At 43.4% G+C, this 16,801-nt stretch overlaps 1 protein-coding gene across 1 annotated transcript; it reads left to right on the forward strand.

Annotated features, from left to right (window-relative positions):
• The first annotated feature begins 1,331 nt into the window (after positions 1-1,331).
• Positions 1,332-16,377, forward strand: LOC144104314 (TNF receptor-associated factor 6-like). The gene is made up of 10 exons (XM_077637230.1): positions 1,332-1,487; positions 6,376-6,635; positions 7,772-7,870; positions 9,625-9,783; positions 10,549-10,623; positions 11,506-11,583; positions 11,671-11,763; positions 12,691-12,771; positions 13,497-13,562; positions 16,090-16,377. The coding sequence occupies exons 2-10, from the start codon at positions 6,402-6,404 to the stop codon at positions 16,213-16,215; spliced, it is 1,011 nt and encodes a 336-aa protein (XP_077493356.1). The 5' UTR covers positions 1,332-1,487; positions 6,376-6,401; the 3' UTR covers positions 16,216-16,377.
• Positions 16,378-16,801: the final 424 nt, after the last annotated feature.

Consider the following 16,801-nt stretch of genomic DNA (forward strand, 5'->3'; position numbering starts at 1 on the left):
GGAACGAGACATTGTCATTCGCTGGGAGCGCTTGTGCGCGATATGTCTGGAGATAAGAAGAGCACGAAGGCCGACCGTAGAAGGATAAAAAGGCCACCTCTGACCTTTCTAAAAAAAAACAGTACGAACAGCTGGTAACATGAAGGAAGTTGTCTGTAGCTTATGTACAACCCAGCGGTGCTTCGGGAAATCTTATCCTCCTTTAGCGTGGGTTCCAATACAGATATTTTTTGTAGGTTTTTTAGAGTTTGAAAAAGCGGTTGAGGTACCCATGGAATCATGCGCTCTAGCCCGAGAAGCAATGGTTCTTCGTGAACGACTTCGATACACGCGCAATCGGCCCTAATATTTATATGCCTGTTTCTATGGCCTGCGTAATTTGAGCCCATCCTAAAATTGCGTAAATCATGAAAGAAAATACCCTAGTTTAATATAGTTTTCGTCAATAATGCAATAGTAAAATGTATAATGAGCAGTGTGTCTGCGTAATTATGGGAGTTATTGCGTGCCTTCTTCCCCTGCGCCAGAGCAGGGAATCTAGAAAGTGCAGACGTTAGCTTCGATTCTGAAAGCGAAAGTTCACAGATCTCCGCACACAAGAAAAATTTTTGCTAATGGGTGGAAGTTAATACTGACTATTTTTATGACCGCTTCGTTTAGATTTACATACACCTAACCACATTCCAAAAAAAAACGTTGGAGGACAGCTATGCTGAGCTTAATTATGAGTTGACGCGATAGCATACGCAAGCTGTTTGGTGCGCCGCCTGAAGCTGACGCGACTATTCAGATTTTTTTACAAGATTATTTTGTTGGGACGGCGATATACACTGAAACTTACATTAGAAAACATTGGCTTTCCATTATGAGCAGTTCGACACCTTTGAACGCATTGTTAAATTTTTAAATTATTTCAGTTCATTAATTGATAACTCAAAACACTAAACTTTCTTAGCATCATCGAGCATTGTCTTTTCATTTTGAGCATTCTGACAGCTTTGAACCCTCTTTGTTAGTGTTTTTTATTTATTTTACGAATCACAGTAACTTCAATAACTCGTGATCGCCTATCACACACCAATAAATCACTAGAACCGCAAATCACTACGATAGGATTCTTTTACGCAGCCCCCGATAATCTCCGACACGCGATGCCGACTACTACTTGGCCGACGGCATTTCGTCCGAGCCAGCAGTATACGCTATCGCGTAAAAGATGCGGTTTAGCAAGTGCGACTACTTTCCGACCGCTGTCGACGCAGTGAAATACCCGGCGGTCGATCGGCAGCAGACGCCGAGCAGGGAAATATTTTTGAGCTCCTCGGTGAACGCTGGCGCTATCTTGTTCTCGTTTCCATGGTAGCGCGATAAGCCGACTGTGCTCCCACATCCTCTCGCGCCGTCAGCGGCGCTGGCAGAGAGCGGAGGCTCGGAAGGCGGCTGCTGCTCGGCTCGTCCCAATCGCTGGCAAAGCGGCGACAAGTCAGGTGAGTGCGTCTGTTTAGCACGTATGCAGCAGTTGAGGAGGAGCTCGACGCAGTGCCGGCACGTAGAATAAAACGATTAACCCAACCTTCCGGCAAGCAGTAAGGGGGGGTAAGCAGCGGGTCGTTAGGCGTAGCAGGTAGGCTTGCGTCTATGTGAGTCAGACGTGCGAGTTAGTGCGATAACACAGCTGCGGGACTTGGCGCACTGTGAAAAGAGTTATGGATGTTTTTTGGTTGGCACGCAGTGCCTTTCGATGGGACATATGACAACGCATAGAGCAAACTACGCCTCAAAGGGAGATTATTGTTCGACGCCTTGGATACGATGGTGAATCACACAATAGGTGCGGAGTGAAAGCAGTAGTTTCGCAATCGGAATCGCTTCCACTCATTTGAGCCAGTGTTGTATTTAGTGCGTTTCTACTTCTCTTGCGGGTCAGACTTTCGAAAACTTGTCGTTCGTAGATTGAATAAACAGTTTGAACAGCCGTATGTGCCCAGTCCGGCTGCTTGTAACGGACATACGTAGTTGCTCGTGTGTAATCTTTTTTTTTTTTTACAAGTATGAACCCGAACAGGAGGCTGTAATGTAATGTGTAATGTGAAGTAACGAACTGCAGTTTATTTGAACGTAACTATTAGAGAAAAATCGAACGATAGTAGACGAAATACTGTGAACAAGCGGCAGATAAATGTTTCCTCGAAATTAGATCAGAAATGAAGAGCTGCCGATGGTCACGCCTGCAGTGATCAGCTCCACAGAAGGCTGGAATTGTTGGTACGGGAAATCAGAAAATGCAGCTTATATGCACGACATTGCAAAGACTTTTTCTCTAATTTGTTTTGAACTTTCACATTTGCATCTCCTAAAGTATACGACTGGTCGTGTCAGTGCAATTTGCGGTGGCACATAAACGGCTTGTTAAGCGAGGTGGTTAGTTGCCTATACGTGGTTCAGGCTTCGCGGAAATTTGGCTTTCGACGGCACTATTTTGTCTAGTTTCTCAGTCTGTTGTTAGTGGTGCCGTAGGTGGCATTGAAGAACGTTAAAATTTACAGTAATAAAACCATTGCATTATTTGTCACAACGTTGCATTAAAACCGCTATCTTGAGCATTTGTGAAACGCCACCTTGGTAGTCGCCGGCGTTTTTGAATAGCATCAAATATAAGCTGCATTCATGTTTAGTTTCACGCAGAGCCTACTTATGTACCACCGTCAGCGCGCTTCACGGGAACGCTCGCCAACGTGGTCCTAATCTGTACTTCTTGAGAGCGCTAGCTTTGAGGCCAAAGTGGAAAGGCGCGCCATCTGTCGCGCTAGACGTCCGGCTGCCCAGATGAGTAAACTGCATTGTTCCGCGTGCGCGCAGGTGATCGCACCCACGAGCGGAGCGGGGCTAAACGAACCCGTCGGGTGCGTGTGCTCTCCTGTCGTCAGACTCAGATGAAAGACAAGTGGCTCCAGCTATTGTCAGCCGCTGGAAATATGCCGAGCATTGCTTAGGTTCCAGCGGCCAACGCTTCGCGGCGCTGGTGTTATTAGTTCAAGCCACGCTGTCGAGCGTTTGTTTTAGGCGGGCTGACGGCGGTACCCGAAATGCTCATAGTACGTTAGTAACAAGCCCGAAGTAGCAACCGCCGTAAGCTGATAGATGCTGGAATTGCCATCTTACTGCCTACCGTGATGACTCGGTGGTTTCGGTGTTTGGCTCCTGATCCGAATGTCGCCGGTTCGAACGCCGCAACGGTAGTCGCATTCTTATGAGAGCAAATGGAAAAGCACCCATCTGCTTTGTGATTTCAGCACCTCTTAAGTAACACCAGTCATATTAAACGACGAAAAGTCTTTCGGGATTTCGATCGGGACATAACATACCACACGAACTTTTTATCTTGCCAAATGATAGCTGGTGTGGCTACCAGCTAGTGGGCATAACTTTTTGCGTTATCATGGTTTATGGTTTTATACAAGTTTAACGTCTCAGAGTGACTCAGACTATGAGAGACGCGATGTGAACGGCTCCGGAAGTTTCGCAAACCTGGGCTTCCTTAACATCCGCTGACATCGCACAGTACACGGACCTCTAGTATTTCGCCTACATGAAAATGCGGCCGCCGCAGAAGGGAACGAACCCGCGTCTTTCGGGTCGGCAGCGGAGCGCCATATCCACACAGCAGTCGCACCAGCTTGTGTGTTATCAGTGAGGTGCAATAGCTCTAACCAATGTGCATATTTGATGTGGTGCAATGGAGACACAAAATTGGATGTTTTGATATCGCTTGAGATACCTGCTGTATTGTCGATTTTCAACGGTGCTTTCACGGTCGATTTCTAATTTCAAGTCGAGGCAAATACTTTCGGACCAATATATCATATCCAGGCCTCTAGAAATCTAATACTTTAGTTTTTCAACAGTAAATACTAATGATTACTTTTTTGCAAGCACGTACGATAGCTCTTATATAACATAACATCTTACTTATAACATCTTACTGCCGAAGTACTTTGAAAATGTAATACCGGGATGGTGCGCAATCGACACAGGGTTGGTGGTGATTTCTTGTGTCGAATAAGCACATTAGCTGAGAAATGAATACATCAGTAATGGTGGCAAGCCCTGGCTGAAAAAAAATGGTGGTATACATGCAGTGAAGCTGTGGGCTTTGTGAAAAAAAAATCCTGTGTGGACTCGTTGGTTTAAAGAACCGCGAAATACCCCCCAGCGAAAAAATTAGAGGTAAGGAGAGCGCACTCTAAGAGCTGCCATTTAGCATTGTACACAAATTCTTACAATCAGTCTTAATCGATAGAGTTGCACAGTGCCTGTAAATAGTTTTTCTTTTGCAATTGTTGAAAAAGTAACTTTTGCACAAGGACGCCATTGGAAGCATATATGACTCAACATCCAGTGCACGTAGCTGGGAAAGTAAGTTCAAAGGCACTCAACCACCTAAAATTAATGTTCAAAAAATACCTGACTTTATTTTGAACAAATGCGCTGCTTTTTTAAAATCTTCCCACGCCAGGTACCAGAAAACAAAGGGAGACTTTTTGTTTTTCGACTTGATTTGCTAGCTTAGAGCTTAAGATTGTGATGTTTGGGCTACACAACTTATCCTAAATGAGTGGGCTTAGCCTTTAACGCCACTGTTTTTCTCGTTAGCCCATTACTACTTTCTGCTACAACTTAGCGAAGTTGCTCACAATATATACGCAGTTTCTTAAGTCCAAACAGCTAGATAGTGTGCATGTGTACATCGCAAATTGTCTTCTTTTATCTGTGCTTGGACGGTAGGGTTTATCAATGTTTCAGTTAAACACAGACAATTGGATAGCTTTACGTAGGTAATTCTTAGGTAAACAAGGGAATTATAAAATCGAGATGTCTCGGAAGTAGTAACCAATCGGGCCGAAACCTGGAAGTAGCGAAAATGGTCGAGATTGAATATCAGATAACGCAGGGAGCTGTGAAGAATGACATGAGCGGCATTTACGGGTAGAAATAAAGCAGAGTTAGTTTCGCATCAAGCGCGAGTTGGTGGCGAAATCAAAGAATAAATTAATACGGGGTAATGCAGAGCACCAATAGACGATGGCGCGTGTAAAGGCGTGAAGGTTTGCGAAAAAAAAAAAACGCCCACAGAAAGAGACGACGAGCGCGAGCAAGACGGGTCTTTTTTTTTTTGCGCACATTTTACGTCGTTAAAAAGAACAAACCAAGTAGCGTTGCATCAACGTTTTCTAAAACAACGGTCCGTGAGGGTAGCGCAGTCAATTCCAAAGGAGATGAACGCATGACGGGTGGCAGAGCCAAGCAGTTAAGTGAAATTAGGATGTTTGTGGAGATAGGGTGGCTGCACGTGGCAGAAAACGGTGCTGTTTCCAGACTGTGGCAGAGACATTTATAATAATAATAATAATAATAATAATAATAATAATAATAATAATAATAATAATAATAATAATAATAATAATAATAATAATTGGTTTTGGGGGAACGGAAATGGCGCAGTATCTGTCTCATATCCCGTTGGACACCTGAACCGCGCCTGAAGGAGAGGGATAAAGGAGGGAGTGAAAGAAGAAAGGAAGAAGTAGGTGCCATAGTGGAGGGCTCCGGAATAATTTCGTCCACCTGTGGATCTTTAACGTGCACTGCCGTGTTCGAAACTGGGTCGATGAGGATGTGAACGCATAGGCACATCAGATATTATACAATAAGGAAAGCGTTGGGTGCATGAGAGTGATATTGTCCACTTTTACTCCGTCGAATCCAAAATACGCAGTGAGGCTTATAAATTAAACGAAAACAAAAAGGATATCCATTGTCATTATCAACGTAATCAATCGAAAGAAAAAACTCTCTTCCAGACACCTCTAGTTTCTGTCTAACGCATCTGCTGGCGATGTTACAAAATTTGCTTTGCGCTCATGTTCGGGCGATGAAATAATCGGTTGCGAGAAAAAATTAGTTATTCGGCAAATATTAAGAGAAACTATTTGGAACATACGGTGGAACTGTGCTTCGCTCTCAGGTCTATAGCGAAAACAAGTGGGCTGCAGGCAATCGGGGCCCTGGCTTTCAACCTGAATTGAAGCGCATATATATTGCACCTTCGTTTTCTGCTCTATATCCACGATAGGTACGACATTCCCGGGGCTGTATTTTTCCCTACAGAATGGATTCGCTTGCGCGTCAATTAGAGGTGGAAGGTTTTTCGGTACCCTCGAAAAAACTGCGTACCCACACCATAAATCGGCTTGCTCACCATTCCGAAGCTGTCGCGAACGCAAATTTAAAATATAACAAGCCGAGCAAAGAACAAAACACTCTCATTGGCTATACATTTAATGCGTGCTAATTTTTTTTTGAATTTCATTTCAGGCTTCTAGGAAACAACGAGATTCACAATGACGGTGCACAAGCTTTTAGTCAAGGATCGGAACAACACGTTTAAGGACAAGCTGGTCACGTTCACCACAGAAGTTCCGCTTACTGTACAGTGCGCACTTTGCGGGAACATCTCTTCAGAACTGCTGAACGTTCCCTGCGGACGCTCGTACTGTCAGTCATGCGTGAACATGCTGAACGACGACGGGGAGATCGAGTGTGGCGACAACGAGTGCAAGCATGAGATTTCAGAGGTAATGGATGCGATGCCTGTTTACAAACGCTGGTGGTCGCTTAAATGTATGAAAGCTAAAACAATGCACAGTTCATAACTATGGCGTTTATCACCACCAGGACATCATCGTGAGGACGCCTGCATCGAGATTGTCTATCTATATCTATATCTGTGGATTAGCGCGGAGTAGTAACATGTAAACGCCATAGCATAGATTTTTAGCGGTTTCAGGAGCTCAATTTGCAAAGTTTATTTGGGCTAGTTTTCTTCACCTGGTGATAAGAGCCGGTATTGATCGCTGTAAGTAAAGCCTGAATAAATTCTCACAATTGCCTGAGGCTGCTCACGATCAACCCTATCAGTGCCTACTTTAAGTGTGTCCGTAGGCGAACGAATGTAAGAATCTTAGTGATAAGGCCACTTGGCAAGCGCGCTATCCTCGGCTGAGAAGGTGGAGAATAAAAATCCTATATTGAAGAAGGAACATGTTATAAGGCAGCAAGCATGTTTTTTTTTTTTTCGCTGGGCCTGTCCTGGAGATAGTGCAGCACCGGGTCGACCCGCGGTGGTAGTGGCGTAAGCCTCGAGCGCTCCGCCGAGCTACAAATATCAGTTTAACATCTTGGGCCCAATTAGGACCACACAGCAGATAAGCTGATATGTGATGAGGACGAACCATAATGAGGCAAGAACAGCTTGGCAAAAGAGCGCTATGGAACGAGGTGCTTCGCTTTTTACAGGGTGTGGCCAAGTGACCAGTTTTGAACTATGCAGCTCGGAGAAGCTCGTTAGAAGAGGGCAATGTGCCCATTGTGCAACAAGTGGGTGCCTGGCGGTAACCGGGATCAAAAACCGCACCTCCTCCACACGAGGCGGATGCTCAAACTACTACGCTACCACTAAGGTCTCACCCAGCTGTGTCACCTAACGCGAAGCACCTTAAGAACAAGCATGCTCGGAAACGCGTCTATACTAGTGCGCATTTTAGCATGTTAAAGTTGGCAAAATTTTTCAGTTTATTCACCCGAAGTCGTCTCAGCGCTGCAAGTGAGAAAATATATGGATGTTTTCGCGGAAGTCCACACACTACTGCGTAAGCTTTTTGCTGACTCAGCAGTTCGCGACGATTTCGGACTTCTTTTTTCCTCTCTGCAGTTGGTAAGCTGCAACGAAGCGTTTGAGGAGGCGCTGCTGCTGACTGCGATGTGCCCGAAACAGGGCTGCTCCTACCAGGGATCGCTTAGAGATCTCATGGTGAGTGATCTCTCTTGACGTCTGTGCGCCGAACGCCCGACACACCACTTAAATCACTACTGCCGCAACCTGAAAGCACGGGTTCCAAGCCAAGGCAAATGCTTCCGGTGTCATATCCTTCCTCAAAACAAACTGAAAGAAAATATTGCCTTAATTGTTTAAAGCTTATGGTTGTTTTGTTTTCACAAGTCTATTAGATAATTTTGTTTTGGCCCCTGCTCGGTTCCGACTAGCACATGCTTTATATTATCTTGGCATTATGAGCTGTTGATTGGTTGATTACCACGGTATCGTTACCATAAGTTTCTCCTCAGCCTAGTACGATTTCTTTTTTGGAAATTTATTCTCTCCCCTACAACTAATACAGCAATTATTACCGGAAGAAAATAATTCTCATGCGTGACGCATTCAGCGTGCTTTGCTTCAGATTTTGGTGTAATAGGCGTGATCTTGGCGGTGTTGATTCAGTAATCACGAAATGCTGAATACAACTCCATTATCACAACACTATCACGTGATGAGAAAAATGTCTTTTCACATGAGGAGATTCTTCCGTGCTGTTTAAGGAACCAGCAAGCCAATTTCCTTGTCTTTTGCGCATTTCTGCTCGCTTATTTACATATTTAATTATTTTTATCAATGCCGTAAGCCTATTTCAGAGGCCCCAGTAGGAGAGGACAGGCAAGAATACATGGGCCATTTATGCAACAACTTTTCGAGCCATGCGAGAAAAATAGACATGAACAACAACAAAAAAATTAAATCACGTCAATGTTTAAAGTAAACAATCACGGATGGTTTGTAAGCCAAATAAACGAACTCGTATTCTCGATTTAATGGTTATGAACATAAGTTCAGGCACAACACTGGTACTTCACTCAGGCAAAGACTGCAGATACACTTCAAACTGTGACACAAGCCCCTCAGCAGATCGGGCTTGGACAATGTCACTTAGCAATCGATTCCATAGTACTACACAAAAGGAAGAAAAGAATCGCGATTAAAACGGATTTACTGTGATTCGTTTTACTGCAGTTGTGCTTAAGTGGTTTTAAGTATTTTTTTAATATTGGTATGGACATGATAAACCTCGATAAGATACTTCATAGACGCCATATTTCGCCGAGTGCAGGAAAGGATTTCAGCACGCTTACAATATTTTAGTACGCATATGTCATTGAGATTATTTTTAAGCACTGAGAATTTAGGCAAAATCGTATCCAAAGAAAAATAACTGAGGGGTATTAGAATCGCGTGCATTTTAACACAAAAACGTTTTTAGTGTATTTAAGAGGCACGGGTTTGGTGGACATTCTTTGACAATTGTGTGTGTGTTTGAGTGTGTGAGTGTGCTTGATTTCACCATTCACCGTTTTTCTCCTTGCTATTTTTTTTTACCATCCTCTTCGCTAATCTTCTTTCACCCTCACTAGGACTAGCATGCCAGGCCGAAAACCAGGCAGACCTCTCCTGTTTCATTGAAGTCCCTCCTCCGGTTCCATTAAAATCCTGCCTCCTCCTCCTCCTCCTCCTCCTCCTCCTCCTCCTCCTCCTCCTCCTCCTCCTCCTCCTCCTCCTCCTCCTCCTCCTCCTCCTCCTCCTCCTCCTCCTCAGGGATCGAGGAAACACTTCCATTGTGAAGTCAGCGGTTGATTTAGCAAGTGCGGGGTGAAAATGTCTTTGGACTGTGAACCTACGGGATCGCCAAATAATTATCTAACGGTTTATTCTTCGTTTTTTTTTTTCTTATCAAGAACCACTATAGAAGCTGTTTACCGAGTACAGCGACATGCACGCTGTGTGGAGAAGACGTTCCTGCAAAGCTGATGTCCTCGCACGTAGCAGAGGTTTGCGAATCCAGGCCGCTCTCCTGCCCATACTGTGAAATGGAAGTGCAAGCCCGTAATCTAGAGGCAAGTTTTCTCTAGGTCATTGTCATTGTGTTAACTGCCAGAGGCGGACATTCGTAAAAAGCAAACAGTGTCGAAGCAGCTTCTACATAGCTCGCAAAGCATATCAGATCACAGTGCATTTGTGAATATTGCAAGAAAAAAAAAAGGTAGTTCTGGTGCTCCCCTGCATTCATGAATCTAAATAACCCCGACGGGAGGTGCACATCTGCTGCTTCTTTCAGTTTCTCGTATTGGTGGTGTTCAGTATCAGAGAAAACTTTCTGCATGGAGATGTGTTTGTGTGTGTACTTGTGTATATTTGTGTATGCCTCAGCATTTAGATGTAAAAAGCCATTATCTAAGTTAAGATGATCACAATGAATATTATAGTGTGACGTTTCAAATGGTTCTCGCGTGCGGTGAAACGGCCTCAAGAGAATTCCCGAACCAACCTTTGCGGTTGAAGCCAGTCTTACGTGCACTGAAACAGTCGTGATATCACGCTAAGTGCCAGCAAACTAACAGAAAACACTAGAGCTGAGGATTTTTTTCGCTGTGAAATCCGAAAACTTGGTAGTACGATAGTGTATGGTCGCTAATCTTGTAAGGTATTTAATACCTTAAGGTTTCAGTTTGGTGCTAGGCTAACACCACGGCAAGCAGCGTGAAACACGGGGAGGAATTTTTCGGTCGCTTTCTGACGTCATTCAGTTGTGCAAGAAAAAGTACAGAGTACCTTGTTGTCGAGAAAACAGCCCCCGATAAACCCCCTCGATACCTTTCTAGATTCACATGGAAGACTGCGATCTCAGGCCGGCAACTTGTGACTACTGCAGTGGTGATTTCGATACCTATCTTGAGGTGAGCATATACGATATTACCACCACTACTGTTACCTCGCTGCTAACAAAACACATGAAAAAGAAATGACCTCAACTAATAGAACTTGGTTAAGGTGTCTCTCCCATTTTTGGTGAAAAGGTGCCAAGTGCTAAAGTATTTGCTGCGTTGTATATAATGAGGCAGACAATAAATATATGGATCATACCGCTACTTTGACGTTTGAAATGTTGGCCCATTTCGATTCGTGTGTTGAGTCGAGTTTTTATTAAAACGCTGGGTTTTAAAAAGATGCAGCTAGGCTGGGAGCTTACATTCATTTAAATGGAAACAGTCTTAATTGGGAGGATTGCTGCTCCTAAGGCATCGAAATGTCATAAAAGGATGAACAGTTGAATGGTATATATCCTTTGACTTGTCATGTGTACAGGGGAGCCCTCAGTGTTGATTTTATCGGTGGTTATGATAAAATGCTCCTTGGCACGAGTTAGCAGTTGTGATGTCCACAAAAATGTGGCCACGGTGGCCGCATTTCAGTGAAGCGACCAAATCTAAAGGTAAGCATGTGAGTGTGAGCTACCTTTAAATGTACCCGATGCCGAACCCAGCCACATGAAGCTATTTCCTCCGAGAAAATGCGATGACAAAGAAGAATGCATTTTTGTGTCCGCTAAGCTGAGGTGTATTGCAACCGTTTGATGAGCCTCGTAAGCGAATAAGTTTTTCATCTCGTTCAAGTTCCAGAGTCGAGTGGCTGTAGCGTTTTTGAAAGAGTAGATAATGTTTTGAATTTGCGGATGGAAGACAACTTGTGAACGAAGCTGCGGTGGTTAGAGGGTCTTCGCATCACAAAAGTTCCTTGAAGAAACATTATGTCTCATTTTAAATATTTTCTGGGTTCAGCTCAGGGACAAGCACATGGATGTCTGTCCTAACAAACCTGTGAAGTGTCCTTACCAGCAATTCGGCTGCAACATTCAGGTACTTCTGCTTTATTCAATCTCTGTTAAAGAAGGCAACAATAGTCCTGTTGTGGAGCACATATGCACTGAATGGTGTTGTTTTCAGCTATCCAACAAGGAAATGGAGCACCACTTACGCTCGCCCAGCCACGTCGCCCTTCTTGTGGGTCGTATTCTTAACTTGGAAGCCCAAAATCAGGTAAAGGCAAGGAGTGACCGCATGAGTGCCCAGAGATTGTTCAGTGATGTCTGTAACATGGGGTGGGAACAAAGGTTTAAAAGCTGCCTTTTACATGAGGATTTACAGTACAAGTTTTAGCGTAATATCCTCATTCTAAGTACAATTCGCCCAAGGAATAAGGCTTCTAAATCGCCATTCAGCCATCACTGTGCAACTAAATGCGTATTTGTTTGCTTGTTTCAACGGTACGAAAGTGAAGAAAGCCGGCGAGAAATCTAAATTGGTTATAAAATAACGAGAATGAGGCGACAAAATGCTCATTTTTATCGAAGACGAAAATCAATCTAATTAATGGGGACAGTAATGCAAGCTCGCTACTACAAAGGCGCCCATTGCCCAGTTTCTCGGGATGCAGTAATATTTGAGAGTGGGGTGCCTAACTGCTGTTTGCGGAGGAACATATTATATCTTGAAAAGTCACAGCACCGAGAGTTCGCGAATTCGTTTTAGTGGTGCAACCGAAAGGAGAAAAATCGTATCAAGTATTCTCTGCCGACTTATGGGAGGTTTGAGGATTCGAAATATAGGACGCCGATATTGAAATCAAACAGAAGTATCTAAAGTGCAATAGAGAACTGGTAGCTTCTGGCGTGCGAATTCTCGAATTTCAATCAAAATCTGACGCGAAGGATCTACAAAAGACCTGTATATAACAGCGTATGCGCCATTTTATTACTCTCGAAGCGGCCATTCAATTGATTGCTGCTACATTCTGAAAAATTATCATTGCTCATAACCAAATAAGCTGCTTTTAATTATGAGTCATAGTTAAATCAACCCTAGAAATGCCAATGGCAATTAAGTTAAGTGCCTTCCTTGAAGATAACTGGAAGCAAAAGCAGGTGCCAATTCAAGCTAGCTAAGATTCGCCTATTTCGGTTCCAGGAGTTGCGAAATGAGAATGATACCCTCAGGGACAGTGTTCGAACCATACAGGACAGAGTTCGCGCCATAGAAGACAAACAGGTAAGGATGCCGCCTAAATACCGGTCAATATTTCCGAATGATTTCATAACGAAATATTACTATGATTATAGTAAAATTTCACGAAAAGAAGAGAGAGAAACATTCTACTGTTTTATGTATGAACATTTGAACAATGACCTGCGACTTTCGTTGGGTTCTTATGAACGTATTGTGAGAGTGGTCTTATCACTCTAATAATGGATATGTCGGTGCTTCAAACCAAAAATTTGAAGTGTTTGTCCCAACAAGTTGTCATAATGCAAAATTTTGGCTCATGACTACAGCTGCCCGCTGTTGAACACTGAGTGTTTTCAGGGCTGCCGGCTCTGTATTTCACTATTTCAGTAAGGTGTAAATTAAGGAATGTCTCTCTGCATTAAGCAACAAGGGTATCTATTAATGATAGTGAGGTTCTGCGGTATTGCCTAGAATTGTCGCCCGGCCACAGTATCGAGGCGGAAAACTACGCTATGGGACCGACAAATGACGAAAACGAGTCACCAAATTTTGGTAGAGATGAGGACTTGCCATATATTGAGTGTCTGCATTCAAATACAAATTAAACAAAAAATAATCCTATTATTAAATATTAAATTAGCAATAAATAGCTAGAGCACAGTTGTGTAATTCAAACGTCGCATCAGAATGCTCAGTTAAGAAGTGTGATTGCTCATGAAAAGATCTACGAATCCTGATCTATACTACCTGGTCGTCTTTTCTGGCAGAAAATAGAGGAGTACCTTCGAGCAAACATGGCTGATACCCAGGAAGATTTCATGGAGAAAATATGTGTAAGTGTATTTTTTCATTACGCATATTAGCCCTGACGTTTCTGCTTATTTGTACGTCATTTAGTTGTAGCAATTGGAGGAAGTAGCTTTGTCAGTAACGTCGGCTGACTCTACTGAATAGCGGGTTGCGCGGACTTAGAAGATATAAAAGCTTCGCACTGCTCTAGAAAAGATGAGCCGGAAAAAAATAAGCCACTCTGGAATCAGCCGGAAACCATTATTTTTCGGATTTTGGAACACACTGGGCGCACAGGGGTTTCGTGGGGACACGTTGGAATGGGCACTGGATGCATTGCATGCTTAATGGGTTTACGCTGCAAAGGCCTCGGACACACTGTGAAGAGTTACCCTTGTACCATGATGCCTGCCGCTGGGCCACCCGGGCAAACATTTCATCGCGCTGAAATTCCACTGGAGAGAACTGCAACCGCTTTGGGTAACATTGGGCCGCACTGGTATTAACTTACTTTGCTGAGAAGGCATACTACCGAGTTCAAAAATTCAGGTTTCAATGTGTGAAAACTGTTTTTTATATGTATTTTATGTTTTTTAGTGTGCAGTTAAAGCAGAGTTGAATTTATGCTGTTTCGAAAGAGTGAACCTTAGCATGTTTATCACGTCTCAGCCAAAAACATATCCCCACTATAAATTGCCTCAGTGCCTTGGTATCACGCTTAATGATTTGATAGGCATACGTATTGCAAGCGGCCAAACCATGACTTGCTGGGCAGCTTTGTTAATATACTAAGCAAGCCAAGAGATCGTGCCCTTGAATACTAGCAGCGTACGTGTTTAAATTTCTCTTAGTTCCGCAACATGATCATATTTCGTCTAGCACTTTGAGGAATTTCTCTCCACGTATGGTTTGTTGTTAGCATTTCTGTTCTAAACTTTTATGAGGAAATAAGTCGAAGCAAAAATATGCCGGTGCAGGTAACACCTACATTGACCTACCGAGGACCGTTGAATATTGCGCATGTCGGCAATGACGGCCACACTTGCAACACAATGACTAAAGACACATTATGCCATTCACGCCCAAAACTGACGCCTCAGTAATCCTGTAACGCATTTAGTGCATGACGTGGTAGACAACGACGAATAACGGAGGTTTGCAATGCCCCCTGTTCGTAATTGAATATTTTAGAAACTTGGAGCAGTCTGCGCACCCAAAAAAAAAAGCTGCCAACGCATTGCTTTCGTCAAGATTACAGAAGCATGTCGCACTCGTACAAGTTGGTCTGAAAGCTATGTTAGTACTAACAGATGGTGGAATTGAAGAAATTAAAAACTAAATTAAGGTACAACATATCGACAGCAGCACGTGAACCACCAGGTAAAAGTCCGGAAAGAGCATGCGTTGAAACTTTTATAAATTGCAAGGAGAGAACAAAATGTTGGTCTCTTAATTTTAATAAAATCCTCCAACAGTTGAGAATTCAACCTTGTTAATTGTAAGAATTTATGGTTTCCCTGCAATTTGTGCCAGCAGGGTGCAGTGATCAAAGATGTTCAGCAAATTGGGTGACTTGGTCTTCTGTTTGAAGGCATGATTGTAAGGCAGTGGGTAATTAACTCAAATGTTCTGAGGGGTTGTTCTAAATTGGCGCGTTTTGGTAATTTTTTGTTTTATCAACGCTGAACTTATTGCTAAACGCCATATCGCTGGGAAGCAATGTGCCAGAGTTGGAGATTGCAACGAGCCATATTCACCCAGAGCGTTCATGCGAGTTATAGGCAAGTCCGTAATTACGCCAAAAAACAGGGTGTTCTCAGTTAATATGCAGTAAATGTGGAAACGAGCGCAAAAAAACACTCTGGATTTGTTCTAGAAGGCGCTCAAGGGCGCTGGTTTTTGCAATTGGGATAAAGGAAAATACCAGAAGCAGGGTATGGCAGCCTAGCATCCCGCATTTCAGCATCCAGTGCCTAGTGCCGACTGGCCCCAATGTCTCATTCTCTTGTGCCATACTGATGTGATAATCAGGCATGACACTGGATCTCAGTGGCACAGATGTCTATTTCGTTCTCACCTTAATGTCTGTGTTCACTTCCTCCCCTAAATCAGTGTTAAGTTTTACGCCTAAATTCCTCATGAAGGACGTATTGGGTAAAGTCATTGTGGTGTTGCTGTATGTAGCCTTTCGTCGCTGAAAGCCTGTTTCGCGGCTCAGATAAAGTGCTACTAAGATGGACTGCACCGAAATGTAAATGTATCTTGAAGAGGGCGATATTGTGAGGTAGAAGCCGGTGTGTTAGCCATGGTGTTGTAGCTGCATACGCCATTGGAGGCTAACTATTGTAGCATCCATATGCCATAGCTGCTCTTTTATTGCGAAAGTTGCCTTTTCACAAAATGTTTCACTTCAAGGCACTGCATAGACAGGTGGTCATGAAAGCAGCCGACTACCTTCAGTATTTGCATCTTAATGCATTCATGTACGCACGAAACATCTTTGGGACCTCCTTCAAAGCCAGTCTAACATTTGAGTTTGGATTTCTGTGATGTCGTCTTTGTTTTCCGCAGGAATTGCAAGAAGCAGCAATGAAGACCCAGCCAGAAGTGGATGCAAGAATTAAAGAACTGGAAGACAAGAACGCCACTTTTCAACAACCACTAGGCACACTTCTGCGTGAAATAGCCAGACTGTAACAGCGCTCTGGCGTTGGGCATGAAACGGCTTTTTTTCTTTGCTTTCATAGGGATAAGCATAAATCTGCTGTTCTCATTAAATGCGCGTGGATGTGCAGTCAACAACAGTTTTTATATGTTGATATTCGTTTCTCGAAGCAATAAAAACTTCAATCATTTCAATAGAGCTGTGTAAAATGACGCAACTTTGTCGCAAGCCGCAGGTAAGGCAGTCCCGCCACAAAGGTGGTTAATAAAATAAAATAATAAAAGCCTAATAATAAGGCTGCGATATTCGGCTTGTCTCAAGTGATAATGCTCGATTCGGAGCTTCGTTTGTGATCTAATAAATTTCGCTATATTAGGTTTTGTTAGGAAAGCAGATACTGATGAAAATTTGGAAGGTGTTTCAAGATGTTCTTGTTATGCTACAGTTTTGTGCACACGTCAGAGGCGAAGCCTTTGATATAAAAGGTTATAAATACTGCTGATGGGCAAACTTGTAATGGCAGGCTATTAATAAATTGCTGCATGGTAGGCTGTTTGGCTCCTTGACACAGCCGTGGCGAAGCTGATTGCTTTGAACTGAAATCCAACGAAGACAAAA

The sequence above is a fragment of the Amblyomma americanum genome, chromosome 9 (genome assembly GCF_052857255.1).
Source record: "Amblyomma americanum isolate KBUSLIRL-KWMA chromosome 9, ASM5285725v1, whole genome shotgun sequence".
In the NCBI taxonomy this organism is placed as follows: domain Eukaryota; kingdom Metazoa; phylum Arthropoda; class Arachnida; order Ixodida; family Ixodidae; genus Amblyomma; species Amblyomma americanum.

Coding starts and splice junctions, on each gene's coding strand:
- LOC144104314 (XM_077637230.1), top strand. CDS start 6,402: ATGACGGTGCACAAGCTTTTAGTCAAGGATCGGAACAACACGTTTAAG. Junction 11,764..12,690: donor ACTTGGAAGCCCAAAATCAG/GTAAAGGCAAGG, acceptor TTTCGGTTCCAG/GAGTTGCGAAATGAGAATGA. Junction 13,563..16,089: donor ATTTCATGGAGAAAATATGT/GTAAGTGTATTT, acceptor TGTTTTCCGCAG/GAATTGCAAGAAGCAGCAAT.